A 22,121-nucleotide genomic window follows, 5' to 3' on the forward strand; every position below is an offset into this window, starting at 1 on the left:
ACCAGTCACAAAATTGTCAAACCTTCTATTCCATTGATGAGGAGATTGCTTCAGACCATATAAAGACCTCTATAGCTTGCATACAAGTTCACCACCTGGTTGTTCCACCTCAAAACCTTCAGGCTGACTCATGAAAATGGTTTCTTCAAGCTTTCCATTCAAAAACGCTGTTGTAACATCCATTTGTTCCACCTGAAAATCTAGTTAGGTTGCTAAAGCTAGCATGATCCTTATAGTCTTATACTTAACTACTGGTGAGAATACTTCATTATAGTCTATCCCCTCTTCTTGTGTAAAGCCCTTTGCCACAAGTCTTGCTTTATACCTTTTTGCCTCATCATTTGTTGCCCCTTCTTTTAGCTTATAAATCCATTTACAAGCAATTATCTTCTTGTCTTTAGGCTTTGAAACTAACTCTCATGTCTTATTCTTCCTTAAGGAGTCCATTTCTTCATTCATAGCTTTAATCCACCACTTTGAATCTCTGCTTTTAATTGCTTCCAGATATGTTGATGGCTCACTTTCATCAAGTTGTCTCGCCACATTTAGAGCATATGAAATGACATCTGCTTCTCCCAATCTGCAAGGAACACGAATGACCCTTCTGGTTCTATCTCTAGCTAATTGATAATTAGCAAGAGTTTCTTGAGGTTTCCCATCATCAGGATGTTGCTCTGGTTCCTGACTTCCACTTTGACTAGTAGACTCGTCTTCTTTTCTTTGAGACTTAACTGACGTAAACTCTATCTCTGTACTGGTACTTTGTTCACCTGGGTTTCCTGCATCACATGAAACACTACCTTTCTCTTTCAAGTGTGGAAATTCTTTCTCATTAAAAACAGCATTTCTACTGTTAATTATTTTGTACCCTGGTTGTTCTAATGAGCATAGCCTAAAACCTTTAACACCACTTGGATATCCTAGAAACAAACATTTTACTGATTTTGAACTTAGTTTATCAGTGTCTTGGTGTGCATATGCTGCACAACCAAATATTCTCAAATGACTTAGGGATGGGGGATGACCAGACCATTTTTCTTCAGGGGTTTTTAGGGCAATTACTCTGTTTGGACTTCTATTTACTAAATAGGCAGCTGTAGTGACAGCTTCACCCCAAAATTGTTTAGGCAAACTAGAGTTTATAAGTATGCATCTTACTTTATTTAAAAGAGTTCTATTCATTCGCTCAGCCACCCCATTTTGTTGTGGTGTGTGAATTATTATTCTATGCCTTTCTATCCCCTCCCTTTTGCACCAAGTATTAAATTCCTTATTATCAAATCCTAGGCCATTATCTGTCCTAATAACTTTCAGCAACTTACCAATTTGTTTCTCAACATAATTTTTCCACTCTTAAAATTTTTCAAATCAATCACTCTTGTGCTTTAAAAGATAAATCCATACCTTTCTGATGTAGTCATCTACTATGGACAAAAAATAGCGATTTCCACCTTGAGTAGCTACTTTGCTCGGCCCCCAAAGATCCGAGTGAACATACCCCACAATCTGAGATGCTTTATGTTTTCCAACTCCAAATTTGACTTTGTGTTGTTTACCTCTAATGCATGTTTCACAAAAAGGCAGAGAAGAAGATTTTATGTTAGTTAATAAACCTTATTTACAAAGTTCAGTCATACCTCTTTCACTCATGTGGCCTAGCCTTTGATGCCAAACTACTATCTCTGAGCTATCATGTTTGGCCATTGATGCTTCACCAGCTGTGATAGTACTACCAACAAGTACATATAAACCATGTTTTTTGATGCTTTTCATTATTACTCTTGAACCTTGTGAGATTCTAAAATTTCCATCACTTCCTTTGAAGCACAACCCTTGAGAATCCAACGCACTAATTGATATTAAATTCCTTCTTAAATCTGGTATATACCTCACATTTTCAAGAATCCTTATTACCCCATCAAAGTGTTTTATTGCTATAGACCCAATTCCTTCTACTTGACAAGCTTGATCATTTCCCATGAGTACTTTGTTATTGTGCAATTTCTTGAAATAAAAAAACCATTCTTTTACTGGGCTCATGTGATAGGTACATCTTGAGTCAAGTATCCATTCAGTTATGTCTCTTGTTGATGTCACGTTGAACATTTCTCCATCAGAATATTCCAGACTTGTTCCATCTACAAGTGCAGTAGTTTCATCTGTGTGTTGATTGTCTCTTTTCTTCTTCAAATCCCAACAAAACCTTCTAAGGTGTCCAATTTTTCCACAGTGGTGACACCTTCTTGTTTATTTTCCTCTTGACTTTGATCGAGCAGGAGACCTCCGATTTGAGTTGTCTTTCCCTTTACTGAAAGATCTTCTTGGTTGTCTTCCCCTCATGAACAAAGACTCATCTTTTTCTTTCTTGCCTTTCTCAACATTCAACTCAAATTCTTTAGTCTTCAAAATAGACAGAACATCTTCCAAACTCAGAGTTTCTTTACCATACTGAATCACTGTCTTGAGTTCTCTAAATTGATCAGGTAAGCTATATAACAGTATTATAGTTTGGTCTTCTTCATCAACCTTCTCACCTATATTACTCAAATCTAAAACAATCTTGTTAAAATCATCAAGATTCTGGTTTAAGGTTTTAGAAGAATCCATTGTGAATCTATAGAATTTTCCTTTCAGATATATTTTGTTAGATGTAGTCTTAGTCATATATAATTGTTCAAGTTTCAACCACATACCAGCAGGAGACTCCTCTCCTATTACCTGTCTCAACACATTATCTGATAGATGCATCACAATTGCATATCTGGCTTTCTTCATCATCACCTTTGTATCTTCAGATGTTTCTTCAGACTTCTTTTTCTCACCAAGCTTGGTTTCTCCCATAAGAGCACCATCAAGATTCTGATGTATGAGAACAGCCATCATTTTCTCCTTCCAAAGACTGAAATCCCCAGTTCCGTCAAACTTGTCGAGATCGAAACGCAATGTCGACATCCTTGCTTCTCCTTTCTTTCTGTGTAGTAATCAAGAATCTAATCTGAGCCTTGTTCTTCAATCTCCGAAACCTGGGCTTCTGATACCACTGTCGTGGTAAAGCAATCCACGACCCCAAGGCTCCAAGATTCACCTGCAAAACAAACCAAGAACAAATATACACAGAAAAGTGTACTAAAACACAAACACTTAGAGAACAACAATAAGAAAGGGGAAGAAAACGAATCACACAGAGAGATTTATACTGGTTCAGCCTTAAAATAAGGCCTACATCCAGTCCGAGTACTTCTCCTCTATAATGAATCAATGTTACAATACAAAGCAACCCTTCTTCCTCTCCAAAGGTTACTAAAAAATGAGCACTTAGTTTACACCACAGTAAACTCTCACACACTCAACAATGTACAAAGAAAATTAACCCTTGTTCTCTCTTTTCTAAGCCTCTCAAAACCTCTGAATTTCTTGTCTCTTCAACTAATGAAACCCCTGGATATATATAACTGCAGCTCCAGTTTTTTCACGTGCTGAAATGAAAAATCAGTTTTGTTTTAACTGACTAAAAATCTATTATAACTGGCTAGATTAAAAAAGAGTAACAGAAAAGAAAAGTTGTTAAATGAAACAACACGTCATTTGCCGGTTAATTTAGGATTACTCCAACAAAAACACATATTGTTGAATCAGGTCTACCAATGCTTGCACAGCCTCTCTACCTCTTAACTTTTGGTCATTTGCCTTTAATTAGAACAACTGTTTATGCTATAAATAGACTACCGTCCTCGATTTTGCAATTCATATCCCCATATTACGTTTTATAATAGGTCACTTGATTACTCTTTACAAGAACTTTTGGTTGTTTATGATTCCTATACTTTAGTTTTACAACAAACACAAAATAGAATTTCAGTAAATAAAATATCTTTTTGTAGGATAGAGTACTATGCACAAAGGCTACATAAGCCTATATTACTCTTTTAGTCGAATGTATGTCACTAGAAAGAAATGTTGCATTTGATGAATTCATTTTGTGCCACAATAGAATCAACTCCTAACCCCAAACACCTGTTCATTTTTTAATTTTTTTTTTGGGTCAAATGATTTCATAAATTTTTATGATATTTAAAAAAAATAAAACTAAATGCATGATAGAGACAAATATCATTAAAAAAACAAAAATGAGATTAAAAAAAATCAGTACCAAATAATAAGCAATTAAAGACTGCAGATATATAAAAGAAACAGGTGATGACGACCAGTGGCGTGTGGTGGATGACAAATAAAAGAAAAGAAAGTAAAGACAAATTAGAACTGAGGTTGACCCCAAAATGGAAATAGCTATAGCTATTGCTCTATCCCAAAACCACAAACAATGATGTAACTGATTTGAATTCTCATTTATTACCTGTCCAAAATTCCATGCATTTATTACTCTCTCTCTCTCTCTTATATGTGTATATATAATATACATTTGACTCAGCCCAAGGCCCAACCCATTCTCATTTGTAATGGAAGTTTATTACTACTTGATGAGAAGTTGAGGCATTAGTGCATTTAAGAAGTTTGGTCCATAAAAATGAGAATTACTTTTGGGGTTAAATGACTTCTTCACTCACTAATGGTTCATAAGAAGCAAACTTTGGTGTAAACTCTATACTACAGGATTACTTGTGGCATTTGTCCTCTACTTGGTGAATTCTCTTTTTTACTTTTTAACTACTTATAGACTATTTTTTCACTAATTTATCTAAAGGAGTATGAGGAAGAACACTCCTCCATTTGTTTATTTAGCCAACTTCTGGTTTCAAATCAGAGTATTATGTAGATTTTGCTTTTCAATGCAAATTGAAACATTGTGAAGAATGTATATATATATATATACATATAGAACATTGAATTAAATTTATATGATAATATATAATGACCTCACGATTTGATGGAGCCTGATAATTATTTTTACATTTGACTGATACTTGTTTTACTTTTGGATGTGCTATTACCATTGAAAGTAATAATTTGCTATCAACAATCAATTATAATATAATATATTATTATTAATTGTGTCTTTATGACTTATGGGTCCTCTATTATTTTTATTTTCTGTGTGCACATACATAATTTGAAGAGGGTGGGGGTTGACAGGTGAGATGAAATTGAAGTGGCAGGACAGTGATAATATGTTTTGGTCAGTTGACTGAAGTAGAAGAAAATTAACACATCAACCCATTTTGGTGCTTCAATTCCTCCTTCATTTTTCTTTCTTACTCCAAAGTGAAACCCTTCACGTCAACTTCTCTTGTTTATTATTTATTGAAGAATATTGTGCTTTTATGTTGTTGTTGTGTGAATTAAATTGGTAATAGGGACTGAAGTTGACACTGGTTAATTCTTCTTTATTAAATGACCAATTTATGATCTTTAACTCCATTTCACTCTATAAATGTTCAAGCCCCACTCTCTTATTCAATGAAATGTATAGAAAACAAAGTTAAAAGTATCTTCAAAGCAAAAGAGTTCACTTATTCACTTCCCATTGTTATATTATTGCATGTTTGAACCCAAAACATTATTTTTTTTGTTTTGTTTTTGTCCTTCGACCCCACTTATCATGGGCCGTATTGGCCCCATATACTCTTTCAGCGTACATCAAGCCCATCGCTATAAAAGCCCAGATCGTATAACAAATTATACTTTTAGAAAGAAAAAAAAAATAGAAAAAAACAAATTATATTATACAGATTATGGGATGATTGAATCTTGATCCTATAATCTTTAAAAGACTTCAAGGGCATGTATGTAAAGTAGCCAATACTGTTTCAATTCCAGAAGTATAATTTTATGTTACCTTTTATTTACTTATTTATTCAACAAGGAATATTTTATTTTTAGTAGTGAAGAGAAGAGTGTGAAACCCATTATACAGCTAAGCTAAAGTACATTTTTAAAACGCAAATACCGTATGTACGTAGAAATACATGTTGGAGAATTGAACGACAGAGAGACTGCATCAGAAGACACATCAGCAGGTACAGAGAGAGAGAGGCCCCAGACCCAGTTGGGTTTAGCTTTGGAAATACTTGTTTCTTTTGCCAAAATATTTAGTAGGAGAGATTGGAAAGCCTCCTCATCTCAACATTAAAATCCAGAAACTATTGTATGTGTATATGTATACACATACAACAGTGCCAAAAAGAAGAGCCTAAAATTTGACGCCTTAGCCTTGAAATTATGTGACCAAGAGATAGATTGATTGGGGTGAGTGACTTAAGAAGAGGAGGGAGTGAGTGAGTGAGTGAGTGAGTGAGTATTGTGAGAGTTTTGTTATAAAGCTGAAAAAGCAAAAGAAACAAAAAATAAATATATAAAGAAAATGAAATTCCTTCCAAGAGAGGAAGAAGATACTTTACCCAAAGTACAAATCAAAGATCATGCTTTGACTGCCTCGTTTGTCTATCTTTCTTTCTCAAATTTTTGTTCTCAATTTAATTTTGAATTAAGGGCAGTCTTTAAAAATCGAAGTAGTCCTCTAGCAATAGGTACACACAAGGCTTAAAGACTTTAAGTCTCCAAATAAAATTTCCCTTTTGTTATTATTATATTCACTGCTTTTATGGTACTATTCATTTCGTATTGTTGTTGTAGTATAGGTCTTATTTTAAAGCTCTAGTCTTTTTGTGTTTTGATTGAAGGTCAATATAGTCAAATACAATAAAAAATAATATGTGAATGACAATTGAGGAAAGTGGTTAAGCATGGGTTAACTAATCTCACACTAATCAGCACAACTCATAAAATTCATTATATAGTTATTGGAATGTATCTCTTTTGATCCCATTTTATTCATACCCTTTTCACCATGAAAACGATTTTTTCTCCTATGCATAATACATAGATAGGCATTTGTTCTAATTATGGACACTTGTCCCTTTTTATAAGTTGGGAAAAGTATGTACCAATAGTAGGGAGAATTCCCCTATGGGAAAAAAATATGTGGTTTTGTCAAATCCATGGCCCTACCTAATGCCACCCAGATTGTTATTATTTTCTGTTTAAGAAAAAACCTTACAAAGAGAAGGAGTGTTACTCACTCACCAATAGAAATATTTTCCATCTTTGTGATCATGTTTGGTCAGCTGTGAAATCAACTTAACTGGTTTTATATGAGCTTTTATATATGTGATGTATGAGGACAGTAAGGTGATTCTGATTCCCAATACACCTCAATAAGAGAAACAAACATGAGTGCATTGTTGAATGGTTTTCATACATATTTAGCTCCTTTTCTCAACTATATGTACCAATATTCTTCTACTCAATTATACAGCTATAGTAAGATTCTATAAGCACCCGGGTGACAATGTTTATCCACTTTCTTTTCTTTTCTTTTTAGTAAGTCATGTAGAGAGATTTTTAGAAATCGAGTGTACACTTTCTTTTGTCCAAGTGAATATTAAAAAACAAAAAAACAGTTTTTGCTTTGAAGTGAAAAAGTGTTACCCCATTGAGTGATATTTGGTATATATAACAATTTTGGATTATCAGCTTCTATCAACTTCATGTTTTAAGGAAGAAAATAAAAAATTCTCAAACTCTGAACTTTTTCATTTGGTTTAAAGGAAACTCTCTCTATGTGCATACCTGGCTTAAGGAAACTCTCTCTCTCTCTCTCACACACAGTGATCTTGGGTGCCACGTGGAAGAAGAAGAAGCTTTTTGGTCGAGGCGAAATGGCCTATAATGGTAGTGGAAGCTTCACTAGGCGTAATGGTGTTGAATTGGAAGGCCCTTAGGATAAGAGTAACCCATTTTAATGTGGGATATTTCAAGATTGGAGAATAGAGCATATAGATAATAGATCATATTTTTTTTTTTTTGAGATCTCAGTTTTATCACTTTAATTAATCCCTTACTAGTATTAAATTAATGTTATGATTGAATGCAAAGTGCTTTGAAATATGAAGCTGAGCTAAGGGAATCATGCACAGGCCCCCACATGTGGCATGTGTAAAATTAAAGATTAGTCAATTAAGAAATCAAGCCTTGAGAGCTTAATCCAAGAAGTTACTTTGTTCTCTGCCTATCTAATAAACTAAAACAAGATTAAAGAGTGTTTTACTCGAAAACCTATGAGATTTCGTGGGGTTTGGTCATGTTGAGGAGGCAAAGCCAGCTCTACTAGAGTTATAGGACCTAAACAAGATCCTAACTTAGTGCAAAAATTAAACAATTAATTTTTTTTTTCGAAGTAGGCACTTCCCAAACACTAAAAAATTTTCACATTAACCAATGAGTAGTAGTAAGAGGTGAGCTAATATTATGTTACCAAATGAATTTGCTCAAAACTAAGACCACCCCAAAGTTGGGACATTTGCGTTGGTTGTCTTGGACACGAGTCTTGTGAATACCATAGTAACACATTGTTATGCTTAAAAAGCAACAAATGAAGTTTTTATTGAGATAATGAATATTGCTTCCAATGCTAGGATTAGGTTTAGGACCACAAAAACAATATTACAAAATCTCTCCCAAAACCCCAAAAACGCATGCATTACAATGCAAAAAACATCCCCTTTCCATACAAAAAACTCCCACTATCAAACCTTGTATATATTAAGGTACAATTCTTCAAAGGCTAAATGCATACACGTCTTTGATTTATTCATTTCAAATAGTACCAACACGTCTTTAAAGATAAATCAAATAATGATACTACATATATATTTTCATATACAAAATAGTATAATAAATAATAAACCGTCAATTTAAAAAAAAAAAAAAACAAAAATAAATTATACTGTCAAAGACAGGGAAACAAACTCTCACTTTTCCCCTTTCTACCCTCTGCTCTCTCTCTTCTTCTTTTCAAGTGAAAATATAAATAATTTGTTTCTCTCCTCCATAGAAGACCAAACAGAGAAATGGGTACACGAAAGTACAGTGCTACTTGGGGTAGTAGATCAAGCCTAACTTAGCTGACCGCGGGCAGCAGTAGAGAGAGAGAGAGAGAGAGAGACGGGTTCGGTCAGGTCAATTTGGGTAGCTCTGTGTTTTGGTGGCCAAAGTATTAACCCATTGCCCCTCCCCAAGTCCCGAGCTTAGGTGGGTCGACCTTGGATTTTGGGTAAAAAGCCTCGAGGGACCGAAACTCTCTCTTCCTTCATCTCTGCACTTTATTCTCTTCAAATTCGATAGTTTTACTCTGTGCCCTCGAACGAGGTTTCCTTTGAGACAAAACTCTCTCTCTCTTCTCTCTTCTGCATTGTCGTCTTCTAACACTCAGAATCTCATATCTTACTTCTATGAATAAGGGCTGTACCTCTCTGTTCATTTCCGTTTGAGTTTCTTTTTGCTTGAAAAAAAAACTGTGTTCCTCTGTTGACTGAGCTCGGTCCACAAATCATAGAACCAAAATGCATATCTGGGTCTTTCGAATCATAAACTGAAAATGCCGTGAGTCATGAGAATGGGATGTTAAAAGTTGTTCTTTTTTTTTTAGTTGTGTTTTCATAACATGAAGGAAAACAGAGGACTGCCCTTTTATTGTTTTCTAAATCAGTAACCAGTTCCCATTGTTTTGAGCAATAACCATTGCTTGAGCTTCTATTTCTTATTTCTATTTTTCACTTTTGTTTAAAACCCAAGTTTTTTTTCCTCCATTTTCTTCTAAGAAGTACAATCATTGAAAGTATCGGAGAGTTCAAAGAAGGAAAAAAAACTGAAATCGCATTGTTGCTATAAATCAAGCTTGCTATATGAAGTTGTGAACAATGAGAGATGAGAATTCCAAGAAAAGCAAGGTTTGAGAAATGGCATCATCCCCATATATATTTTTTAATTTCTTTTTTGATTATAGCTTTGTACTGAATGAATCTGTTTCTCGATGAAGCTTTCATGGCCTAAGACACTTGTGAAGAAGTGGTTCAATATAAAAAGCAAAGCTGAGGATTTTCAGGCAGATGATGTCATTTACGGAGGTGATTGGTCCAACTTTTTCGTCTGTTATCTGCATTTTTCGGGTTTAGGAATCTTGGAGTTTTATACCAAAAAACTTAACTGGGATTTTTCTTCTAGACCCTGAAATCCGTTTTATTGTGTTCTAGTTCTAGTCTCCATCACAGTTTGTCTTGTATTTTGCAGTTCTAAGATCTGCTGTTTGTTTTCTTCCTCTTCCTGAAATAACTCTCTAAATTTGGATTTTTGGCAAGAGAGGGACTGAAGTTTTTTTGTTTTTTGTGGCGTTTGAATGCGTGAAATTGATACATCAACTGTGGAAAAAACATAGCTTTAGTTAGTAACTTTAAGAAATTTCTTTTCTCAGGTGTTGATGAAGAGTGGAGGAACACCTATTCAGAGAGGGAACCATGCACAATCAAGAAAAGTAAAACAGGTTCAGTCTCAGATACCTATGCTATCCTTTGGACCACATACAAAGACAATTAAGCTCTTTGAACTCGCTAATTTCATATCATTTTCCGTTTAATCTTCATTATCCATCTGAATATCCCTTCCTCAATGCACAGAAAGATTCAGCAAAAGGCACTCTGATAGAGTCCGCCGAGGTAAAATCGATCTAGACTCCTCCCAAGTTACTGATGTGCATAATTATAGGTATGTATATTCCTTCTCCTTTTTCCTATTCACTAAATATATAATTATATTAAATCTTCTTCTTCAAAGTGGGTTTTCGATTTTTTTTTTCATGTGAGAAGGGTCTTTGTAGCAACATGGAATGTGGCTGGAAAATCTCCTCCAAGTAATTTGTGTCTTGAGGACTGGCTTCACACCTCGCCTCCGGCTGACATATATGTTCTTGGGTATTTCCATTAATCAAAATTTTCTGTTCTATCTTCCTTTTCTAATGGCGACATCTCACTTTAACGCGAAGTCATTTCTGGGTTTTGTTTTTTTTTCCCTCAGGTTTCAAGAAATAGTCCCTTTGAATGCTGGAAACGTTTTGGGCACAGAAGACAATGGCCCAGCTAGAAAATGGCTAGCCCTTATTAGAAGGACCCTGAATAGTCTTCCAGGGACCAGTGGAGCTTGCCATAATACCCCATCACCTGTTCCTGATCCAATAGTTGAAATAGATGCAGATTTTGAAGGGTCAACAAGGAAGAAAGCATCGGCTTTCTTTCACCGCCGGTCGTTCCAGTCATTGAGCCGGAGTATGAGAATGGACAATGACATGTCAGTCATAGAACCCCGTCTCGATCGACGGTTCAGTGTTTGTGACCGGGTCATCTTCGGTAACAGGCAAAGTGATTATGATCCAAATTACAGATGGGGTTCCTCGGATGATGAGAATGGACCCGGGGATTCCCCGATGGCTGGTCACTATTCACCAATGTCCTTCAATGGCTCTTTGTCCATGGAAGATAGAGACAAACAGACAGGGCACTCTAGGTACTGTCTGGTGGCTAGCAAGCAAATGGTCGGGATTTTTTTAACTGTGTGGATGAAAAGTGATTTAAGAGACGATGTTCGAAGCTTGAAAGTGTCTTGTGTTGGCAGAGGATTAATGGGCTATCTCGGAAACAAGGTATGATGTCTGTTTTAATTCATTATTTGTTGTTGGGATCTAAAATGGTGACAAAATGAAGAAAAGAAAAAGAAAAAGCTGCAGTCTCATACCTTTTGGGGTCTTTCAGGGCTCCATTTCAGTTAGCATGTCTTTGCACCAAACAAGCTTTTGCTTCATCTGTAGTCATTTGACATCTGGGCAGAAGGAAGGAGATGAACTTCGAAGAAATTCTGATGTCATGGAGATCCTAAGGAAGACAAGGTTTCCCAGGGTTCATGGCATTGGAGATGAGAACTCCCCACAGACAATATTGGACCACGAGTAAGTTCATGAGATCTTCCTCTTGTTTGTTTATTTGGTGTTCCTGTGTTTTTTTCCCTAATGAATTTACTTGTGTACAGTCGAATCATTTGGCTTGGAGACTTGAATTATCGTATTGCCCTTTCTTACCGTTCTGCAAAGGCTTTAGTTGAGATGCGCAACTGGAAGGCATTGTTAGAGAAAGATCAGGCACGTTGCATTGTTGCCTAAACTAAATACTATAACACACATAGTACAATGTTTGTTGAATTTGAAAGGATGATTCTTTTAATGCTTATGCAATTTATTTTAGGAAGTTCTTTGTCTGAAAGGCTGATTTTGTATTTCAGTTGAGGATAGAACAGAGATGGGGGCGAGTTTTCGATGGTTGGAGTGAAGGAAGAATATATTTTCCTCCAACATACAAGTACTCTAATAACTCAGACAGGTATGCGGGAGAGGATAGACACCCTAAAGAGAAAAGAAGAACTCCAGCATGGTAAATAGTCCTTTTCTACCTCAGAAAAAAGTGTTGGATAACTAAATTGACATGACTACATAAAATGAAAAAAAAAATTGCAGCAACTATGTCTCAATATAGTTGTGTTGATATGGTTTTTCTTCTTTTTAGGTACATGCGAATTAATTTTGGTGTTTTTTTATTGTGAAGGTGTGATCGTATACTATGGTATGGAAGAGGCCTGCATCAGTTGTCTTATGTTCGTGGCGAGTCAAGGTTCTCAGATCATAGACCAGTTTACAGCATTTTTGTGGCAGAAGTGGAGTCATTAAATCGTAACCGGATAAAGAAAAGCATGAGTTGTTCTAGCTCCAGGATTGAAGTAGAAGAGTTGTTGCCACACTCGAATGGATACACTGAACTCAATTTCTTTTGAGGGTGGATTTTTCTCTATTCATCTCTTGGATCAAGATTATACAACAAGGGTCTCATGTTGCTTGCAACTCTTGGTACTTTCCCAAGATATTGAAGTGAGTTGGCCATTGTCGTCCCTGTTCCCATATGTTTTGTGCCTTTACTCTATTACTTACTCAAGTTTTAATGGATTGTAAACAGGAGCTCTATGGCTAAAAAAAAAGATTCCCTAAATGAATTTCAAATTCTTAGGATCTCAGATCCTAGTTTGCAACCCTACTCAAGTCAGGAGGTACCTTTTCTTTTTCCTCTAATTTTTTTCCCCTTTTCCCTTTATGCTCATAGCCCTGTAACACATTTTTAAATTGTTTATGAAAATATTTGAACTGGTCCCTGTTTTGCTTTCAAGATTTTACATGAATAGCCCCTCAAATGCTACACACTTTTATGATAATTTTTTTTTAAGTGAAATGGAATTTGCACCATGGATATTTTTGTTTAGTATCAATAAATCTTCGTAAAACCCATCCTCTTTCGCATTAAAGTCGATATAGTTGAATCCTCCTCCTGCCTTGGTTCTCATGTATATCAGTTATTTGGTCCCCATTTGCAGGTGATCACGGCTTGCAAAGGAACCTTACCTTGATGGTGATAAAGACATTATGACTGTGTTTGCATACAATCCTAAAAGCAGGTTGGTTCTTTGTTTTTCTCAAATGGGGCTCTTAAACATTCATCCTAATTCCATCTGAATCTAATGCTGTCCATTCTTTTCATAATAGGTACATAGTTCAAACTCTCTGACTCCATATACCACAACTTACAAATTCTTTTTTACGACTAGAAAAGCAAAACCAATTCAGACAAATCTCCAAACACTGACATTGTTTATATTCATTATTAAGGTAAGAGAGATTCATCCATTGTCTTATTATCTGCATCAAAATCTTTGAATGTTCTTATAGCTGGTTGTGTAAGGCTTGAAACCAAGATTTGGTATCACTGTTCCAAAGGGCTCCTCAATCTATATAATAATTGACTTAATTCTTTGCGACTTTGCAGAAAAGGGATTCAACCAGTTTTGGAGGCTCCAAGTCAGTTGGGCATCTATCTAATTTGTTTGGCAGTTCTTTTGAATAAAGAAAATGAATAAACTTGGAATATATTAACAGCTTAAGAAGATCATAGAATCAACAACTTTTTGAGGATATTTTCCCCCTTTTTTTTATTTGGGTTTCTCCAATTTTGTTTACTTGTACTAAGTAGATATAATTTATATAAGGATAAAAGAGCTTGGAGATGTGATGTGGTCTCTGATTGATACTTAATGCAAGAGAAGAAAAGAGAAGTGCAACTTCTGATGTAAAAGTTTTTTTTTTAAATTTTCTGTTGTTGCTAATACTAATGATTCTACTAAAAGAATAAAATAAAGCTAGTTTCGTAAACTGCTGCTCTTTTTTTTAATATTTTATGTATATATATATTTTGCATAACCAAAGTAAAAGCATGAAAAAAGAAACATATGATATCAGTATCTTTTTCTTAGAGGTCAGAAGACGAACAAAACGTACTCCATCTCCATCTCCATCAACATCAATTATTTTGCTTTTTTGTTTGTTTTTCTAAAAATTGAGCTTTTTTGTTTGTTTTTGTTTTGGTGTTACTAGTTTGGGAGTTCTAACGTACTGTTACACATAATAATAAAGTGCCTTAATTGTATTAATTTCATACTGATTTTAATATCATTTTGATTTGACTTAAGCTTTCGTCCCAACCATGACTGTTGAGTGTTGATACAAATAGCAAATGCCAATGGAGGCTAATATTCTTCTACCGTCGCTACTCACCACAACAAACGTGCCCTATCATTTTTTTTTAAATAATAAATTTATTTTGTTAAATGCAGTGTCTCAATCAGTAGTCCGTATGATAAGAAGGGTGGTCCATAGTTTTTGGAAGTAGCTCCAGCTCTAGCTATAGCTCTAGGTAGACACATTAATTTAATTTTGGCAAAATGAGTAGCGCCCACATACCATACCACATACCCAATATAATAATAATATGCCCGTCCCCAACAATTTAAGGAATTTTAACCGTATTTTTTTTTAGGAGTAATTATACATGCATTTAAAATATCTATTTAAGTGATCTGTTATTGATTTTTAAAATAGTGAGTGACAATTTTAATAAACTTGATTGGTTAGACTAAATTGTTATATTATTGTGTGTAATATTTAAGTGTATATTTTGAGTCCAGATATTATTACTCATTTTTTATTTAATTCAAGTATCTACCCTTTATACAGTTGCATCAACGTTTTCAAGCCAAATTATTCACACCCACACTAAGAAATTATTATTTATTATTACTCATGTGACTTTGGCAGCATATATATTTTATATAATTTTAATGGGTGAGTACAATTTTAGGTATACAATGGATTATGGATGAATAAATTAGGAGCACAGCCAGGTTTTCACAACTTTGAATATTATTTTTAATTTGTACAAGATTTTTAAATTTTTACCCAAAGGAAAAAGTGGAAATTAGTTTAAAATGAAGTCATTTCTACTTATTGGTTTTCTGTCCCCCACTCCACATCTCCACCTATGGTTAATCGTTCATCGTTATTTCATACTTGTCTATCTTTAGTTCTCTTAATCTTTTTGTGTGAATCACTTTCCAATAATTCAACATCATTTAGCTCATTTTAAAGATTTTTTCACCGAATGTTTGTCACACATGAACTTAAGTATGATACTTATGGATCATTGTGTTCGTCTTAACTTTTATTATATTACATGTACACGTGGCAAGATAATCAGAATGAAAAGCGGATGTAACAAATTTGCCAATTATTTTGCCATGTGGCATAGGACCCTATATAGTACACTTGGACAACAATTCAATTATCTTCATTTTCATCCCTATTATTATTCTTCAATTCGCATAAATTGAATGAAATTTTCAAATTAATCTTCTTAAAATAGGAAATGTAATGCTTACTTTTACTTATTTGGCTTCAAACAATTTCAGTCTTTTTCAATGATTGAAGAGTTTTTTTTTTCTTTTTTCCAATTTGTTTGGACAAGCTTGACTAATTACACTATATTTACAACAAAAGATATTTGTGACACCTATAAATAGTCTTCCAAACTGAATTAAATATAACTAATTCAATAAGAAACAAAGATGTAGTTTTGGCTATTGGGTTTACTTATGTATAAGTCTGCTTCTCAATTTGAATATTTCTCACTTAATTTCGTTTGGACTTGTGATTTTATTCCTCAAGGATATTCTAATTAGTTAACTTGAATTACAATAATAATAATTTGTTTTATTTATTGTTTTGCATAACAAGTGTCAAAGAAGTGATGTATGTTATTTATAATGCATGTAATAGTAGTGCAATTGGTTATTAAGTTTCAACTTTATGAACAATCTTAATAGTTTAATCTTCATTTAAAGTTTGCTAATGGCCTGTTTCCGTCACCAGGAAAAAAAATGGTAATGGTGTTTTCAGTTTATTATTATTATTTCCACAAAGCAACAAGACTCAAAACGACATGTTTGAAAGCTCATAGATTTTAATTGGAGAAGATTCCCATAAAGGCTGCCTTGGTCCCGGCTGAACGTGACATTTGGCAAATGATTTTTTTTTTCGGTAAAGGCCATGTCAATTTCCAAAGATCTATACAGCTGTATAAAACATCTATTTTGTTTATTAATAGCTTAATATATATTTAGTTTATTTATTTATATTTTTCATTGATTCCCTAATAAATATTTATTTTTCAATAGTAAACTTGTTTTTTATTTTGTCTTCATTTTATATAAATGAGAAGTAGTAAATTGATCTCTTTTGGCACTTCCTGTGCCCCCGTCCAATTTGATTCATCAACCCCACTCATTCTTGTGTTTTGATAATAAATATACCTTCCTACTACTTAATGTCATTGATTTTCTTATTATTCTTTTTTGGGGAGTTGAGCGATTTAGGATAGTTTGGATTGAATTGCCATATGGGTGGGAACCAATTATCATAATATATAAAACATTGAATATTTCCAATATTACTCTTCTTATTCAAAAGATAAAAAGTTAGTAAAATAAAATATAAGAATGTTTCAATCATGTGAAGTGAAAATCTTTCCAAAGATTGGATTCTAATTGCTATATACATTATATTATCTATTTGCATTATCTTATTATAGGACCCCAAAATAGTGGTGAAGTCTTATAAGGGGGTTGAATTGTTTTTTCCAAGGGAACACTAATATCTTATAATGACCAACCAATTTTTTTTGGTTCTTTCTTGTTTGGACACATTCCTAAATGTTATTTTAATGATGGTCAAGCATTAGTCATGAGAAATAGTAGAAAATAATAAAAGAAAAAATATAACAAAGAACATAGAACATAGAACATAGAAATACACTTAATTAATTATATGTATATGTGTAAAAATGTTTAATTCTAATCTAGGTGTAACAACTTCCAGAATCATTATGATGTGATAATACATAACAGAAAACTGAGAAAAGTGATGATCTTCCCAATCCAAACAAATTTCAAGTACTAATATTTTAATTTGTTATATTATTAAGACGAAACTATCAAATCAAACCTGAAGAATTTGGTCAAGCAAACAGCTAAACTTAAGTCCAGTTCTTCACTTAGCTTTAGCTTTGTGTTTGGAATATTAAAGTGCGGCAAAAAATCCAATGTGGGGATGGGAGGTCGGCACATTGGTTTCTGTTCTATGATGCAAACCATCGCTTTTGAAAGAGACCCCAAAATTTCAACAATCATATCAGATAGATTTCATGCAATTTTTCAACTTAGTAAAAAGGAAAGTATGAACAAAAATAAATAAAGAAAAAACGTTAAGACCAAACTAGGTAAGGGCTCATCTTCCCACAAAAAACCATAATACTTTTTTCTAGTAAATAGATTGGTTTTTTGTCCCATTAATTATCGCAAAAAAAAAAAGACAAGAATAAGTGTATATCACACCAAGAAATTAATAGACCATACCGTTTGACCCTTGTCTTTTTTTCCCAATGTGTTGATGCAAAAACTACCCAAGAGACAAGGAAAGATTTCACAGCTTATATAAAGCCAAAGCATACGACTGACCCCAAGTTACTAAGGAAAGTTTACCATATATATTGAGTAGTAGATTTCAAGTCACATAAAAAAAAAAGGCTGAATTTACAATTTAAATAACTCTCAGTGGAAGAAATACTAGTTTTGTACAAAATGGAATGGAATGTCTCTAGCTCTGCCTTATCAAATGCATACTTTGGCCTTGATGGACTCACTTCTATAATGGTTGGTCACTCTTTCCTTCAATATTCATTATAACTTTGTAGCCTGAAATTTCTTAGATGAGAAGGCTCACACCCTTAATTATTTTTGTACATATTTAGGTCTAATAATGTCCGATCGATAATATCATAATCAATTAATATGTTTGTTCAGAAAAATCATATGATATTGATATTTTTTTTCCAATACCCTACCAAATAATATTCTTATATTAAGTTCAAGATTTTGTTTTAATTTTATTTGAGGATATTGAAATAATTTCAGGTTAAGTTGCCTCTGTTTCAGATTTTATACTTTGTCCCGAAAAGTGAAAAAGAAAGACAGAAAGAAACTTCTTCTAACATGGTCGGGTTGATGGGTCATTGGACCAAAATGACCCAATGACAACTCCACCCCACTAAATTGCTCCATTAGTTTAATATTTGGTCTGTAAAATAGAAGACACGTTAAAGTTTTTGATAGCAAATATCATATTTTAATTTCAGGAAAATCCAAAAATTAAAAGAAAACTTCATAACTCTATCTTTACTTAGGTAGTCTGTAATACTCACATGCACCTGTAGAGCCAAGATGCCCACTAGGGAGACCAGTGCCCTGAGTTAGTTCTGAGTCCTCTGTCTACAATTAAAAGACCCCATCATCAATAAAGTATTTAATCATTAATAAGTTGGTTATGTTTATAATTCATGTTTCCAAAGAAAAACTCCACAAAAATATCCTCCACAACACTCATAATAATAAGTCTATCCTTTTATTAATGTTTATCACAAAACTATCCCCCAACTCACTTAAAATAACCTTAGTACCTCTAAAAACATAACACCAAAAAATAAAGAAAATACAGCTAAAAAAATAATATTGTTATTTATAGTTTATGATTGTATTATAAAATAGTTTATATCCATTTTTTGAGCTCTTTTGTGCTAAAAAACGATTAAAAAATAAAATTTGTATTAAGATAATGAACTTTCATTTGAATTTTTTTTTTGGTTCGGTCGTTGTTGAGACCATGTTCGGACATGCGATTCTAATGTAATTCAAACCATGTTCAAACGTGGTTCGAACCATGTCCCTATAACGCCCCACGTTATTGTGGCAGCTTCCTGGAATGACGATTGGCCCTGTAAACCAACACGAGTCTTTCCAGCGTGCTTTGTCCTAATTTCCACGCTTCTTGGGAAAACTTCTTAGGAGGTCACCCATCATGAGACTACTCCAGGTCAAGCACGCTTAACTTTGGAGTTCTCAAGTGATGGGCTACCGAAAAGAAGATGCATCTTGTTGGCATAGGTATGACTCATCAATCCATTTAAGTCATCTTCAACTGTATAGTCTCATACCTACACAGTCTTAGAATCATCACACTTGACCTTCCCCAGGCGATGTGGGATTGCACAACATTTACCCGGTCTTTCCCCCTGACTGTCATAATTAAAATATTATGTATTTTCCTTAAAAGACTGATCGCTAAAATCTGCACGCAAGTATACGTGGTCGTGTCAAGTAATAAATTCTATAAGAACAGAGATCGTCCCGCATAGACTATTAAGCAATTACCAATAATCGCTTTTCACTTTCTATTTGCTGATTAAAATTAAGATGAATAATTATAAAATACGAACACAATTTAAATAACTGTAAACAAAACAATGAATTAGTGAATTAAAAATCAATAATAAAAAGCCTAGGAATTAATTTCGTCAACTTTTCATTCTATTAATTTTACTAATCAGTTCTAAATCTCTTATTCTTATTCTAATAGTAGGTTAACATAAATTGATTCCTATTCTTTTTCAAATATAAGATCTCAGCATAAATGCATGTTTTCTACATTTCTGTGATAAACTTGAACATATAGAAGATATTAAGCATGGAAACCTAATTAATACACAAGTCATACAGGTACTTTCGTCCAATATGCAACTTATGTCTATATAATGATAGCATATTCAATTCTCATATTTCGAATTTTGAATCAAAACCATTAAAACAAGTAAATAGTGATAAAGTATTTACTAGCATTAAGCAAACATCATATAGATTAGAATAAAGAAGAAGTATCAATAGAACATCATAATAAAATTAAATTGAAATTCAAACAACTACATTAATTCCTAGATAAAGGATTTAGTTCATAGATAACATGATAACAATAAAATTCAGATAATTGCTCATAGAAAATAACCTAAAGAATTAAGATGAAGAAGAAATCTAGAAAGTCATAAACCAGAAAAAGAAATCTAAATACAATAATCACATCAGTTTTTTTCTAGATCTAGGGTTTATAAAACTAAAACTGCCTCTCAAATTCGCAGATTAATGTCACTTAAATAGTTTTCCAATGCTCCCAAGTGAAAAGACTGTTTTGTCCTTTTAAAAGTGGCTTAAGATTTCAAAATCGCGCCGATAGCGCTGTAGCGCTAGGTTTTGAGCGATGTAGCGCTGACAACATAGCCAAATTCTATAAAGAATTTACGTACTAGAGCTATAGCTCTAGTTTTGTAGTGTTGTAGCGCCACAATCAAATTCCAACTAAATATCAATTAGCGCTATAGCGCTAGTGTTGTAGCGCTATTGTGCTAGCACTGGGGCGCTAGTCACAGTGACTTAACTCGAACTCCTTACTTCCAAAACGAGTCGATTTTCTCCCAAATCGCTCCATTTTCTCCCACTTTTCACCATCTTAGCATCAAAAACTTAAAACATGAACAAACAAGCATAAATCTGCAATAAAATAACCCTAAACTAATGAAAACCTTCCTAAAACTAGACCATAAACAAGCCTAAAACTCATCTATCAAACTCCCCCAAACTAATCCTTTACTCACCCTCGAGTAAAGAATCTAACTAGACTCAAACATAAGCAAACCAAGTTGACATAACTAACCAATTCCAACAATCAAGACTACTATGCACATATAATTCTCAGGAAAGCAACATGCTATTTAAAATATTAATCTAGATTTTCAATCAAAATACTTCACCCTTTCACTGCAATTTATTAACGCCAAAGTTCATTTACTCATAACTCGCAAATAAAATAATTGATCCACTTTATGCACATCAAATTCTCACTAACTAACCACATAACCAAGTTATTTCCTGTAACAACCCAACTTATTCTAGACTTTGGACCATTAATAACTACTATTCATAGATACTAATCTTAAGAAAACTTACATACAAAATAGTCGTCACTTTATTAGAAAACTGTAAAACCAGGGTTAAAATACATAAAATTCAGTTAGGATATGGGATCCCATTGTTTGAAAATAAAATAGAACATAACTTAAATAAATTGGTTACAAAATTAAGTGCGGAAATACATAGAAATCATAATTTAAAAGACTTAAACAACTTCATCCTCGAATCGTTCATGCAGTCCATCGATTTCATTTTTCCTCAATACACATTCCCAAGCTGCCAAGAACCTTTCCGCCGCCATACTATTTTCCTGCACATAAAAACATAAAGGAATGAGCCTAATTCCTAGCAAGGAAAATCTACTACAAGCATGAAACATAATCATACACATAAACTATGAACATATATCAAATACTATAACACATATCATAATTCTAACCCATGTACATGGTGACTATTGGGGTTTGCTAACTAAGCAACTATAAGTCTCAGACTACAATGAGGTTTGCTAGTTAAGCAACTATAAGCCCCAAAAACATAAAAGTGTTAGGGTTTGCTATATAGCAACTATAAGCCCCAAAACATAAAAGTGATAGGGTTTGCTATATAACAACTATAAGCCCCACACATACATATATCATAACACATAAAGTCGTAATATAGCATAATCATAACACTTTTATATAAACATAGCACATATCACATAATAACTACCCTATTTTCCTTACCAAAAATACCGGGATGATGAGAACAAGGTTGGGATTTTGGAACACTCCTAAAAACCATTAATAGAGAGGTGAGTATTCTAAAAGAAAAAAAGATGAAAATAATGAACTAAACCATCGGGAAGATACTTACCAACAAGAACCTCAAGTTCAGAGAACTTAGATGCCTAACCAAGAATAAAGAATAGTTAGGATTTGAGTAGAGAAAAACTATAAAACTAATGAAACAATACTGAAAGGAACTAAGAATAGGGATACCTTTGAAATTGCTATACC

At 33.6% G+C, this 22,121-nt stretch overlaps 1 protein-coding gene across 1 annotated transcript; it reads left to right on the forward strand.

Moving 5' to 3' along the window:
* Positions 1 to 8,856: 8,856 nt before the first annotated feature.
* On the forward strand, positions 8,857 to 14,026 carry LOC133791651 (type I inositol polyphosphate 5-phosphatase 4-like). The gene is made up of 14 exons (XM_062229573.1): positions 8,857 to 9,746; positions 9,836 to 9,923; positions 10,268 to 10,336; positions 10,470 to 10,557; positions 10,659 to 10,763; positions 10,867 to 11,488; positions 11,598 to 11,791; positions 11,872 to 11,980; positions 12,121 to 12,269; positions 12,441 to 12,760; positions 12,846 to 12,936; positions 13,258 to 13,338; positions 13,427 to 13,549; positions 13,707 to 14,026. The coding sequence occupies exons 1-10, from the start codon at positions 9,717 to 9,719 to the stop codon at positions 12,664 to 12,666; spliced, it is 1,680 nt and encodes a 559-aa protein (XP_062085557.1). The 5' UTR covers positions 8,857 to 9,716; the 3' UTR covers positions 12,667 to 12,760; positions 12,846 to 12,936; positions 13,258 to 13,338; positions 13,427 to 13,549; positions 13,707 to 14,026.
* The last annotated feature ends 8,095 nt before the right edge of the window (positions 14,027 to 22,121 follow it).

This window comes from Humulus lupulus, chromosome 1 (genome assembly GCF_963169125.1).
Source record: "Humulus lupulus chromosome 1, drHumLupu1.1, whole genome shotgun sequence".
NCBI classification, from domain to species: Eukaryota; Viridiplantae; Streptophyta; class Magnoliopsida; order Rosales; family Cannabaceae; genus Humulus; species Humulus lupulus.

Bases quoted from the DNA above. Each gene is read 5' to 3' on its own strand.
- LOC133791651 (XM_062229573.1), top strand. From the start codon at position 9,717: ATGAGAGATGAGAATTCCAAGAAAAGCAAG. The intron at 10,337-10,469 runs GTTCAGTCTCAG...CTCAATGCACAG, and splicing joins AATCAAGAAAAGTAAAACAG to AAAGATTCAGCAAAAGGCAC. The intron at 11,981-12,120 runs GCACGTTGCATT...TTTGTATTTCAG, and splicing joins CATTGTTAGAGAAAGATCAG to TTGAGGATAGAACAGAGATG.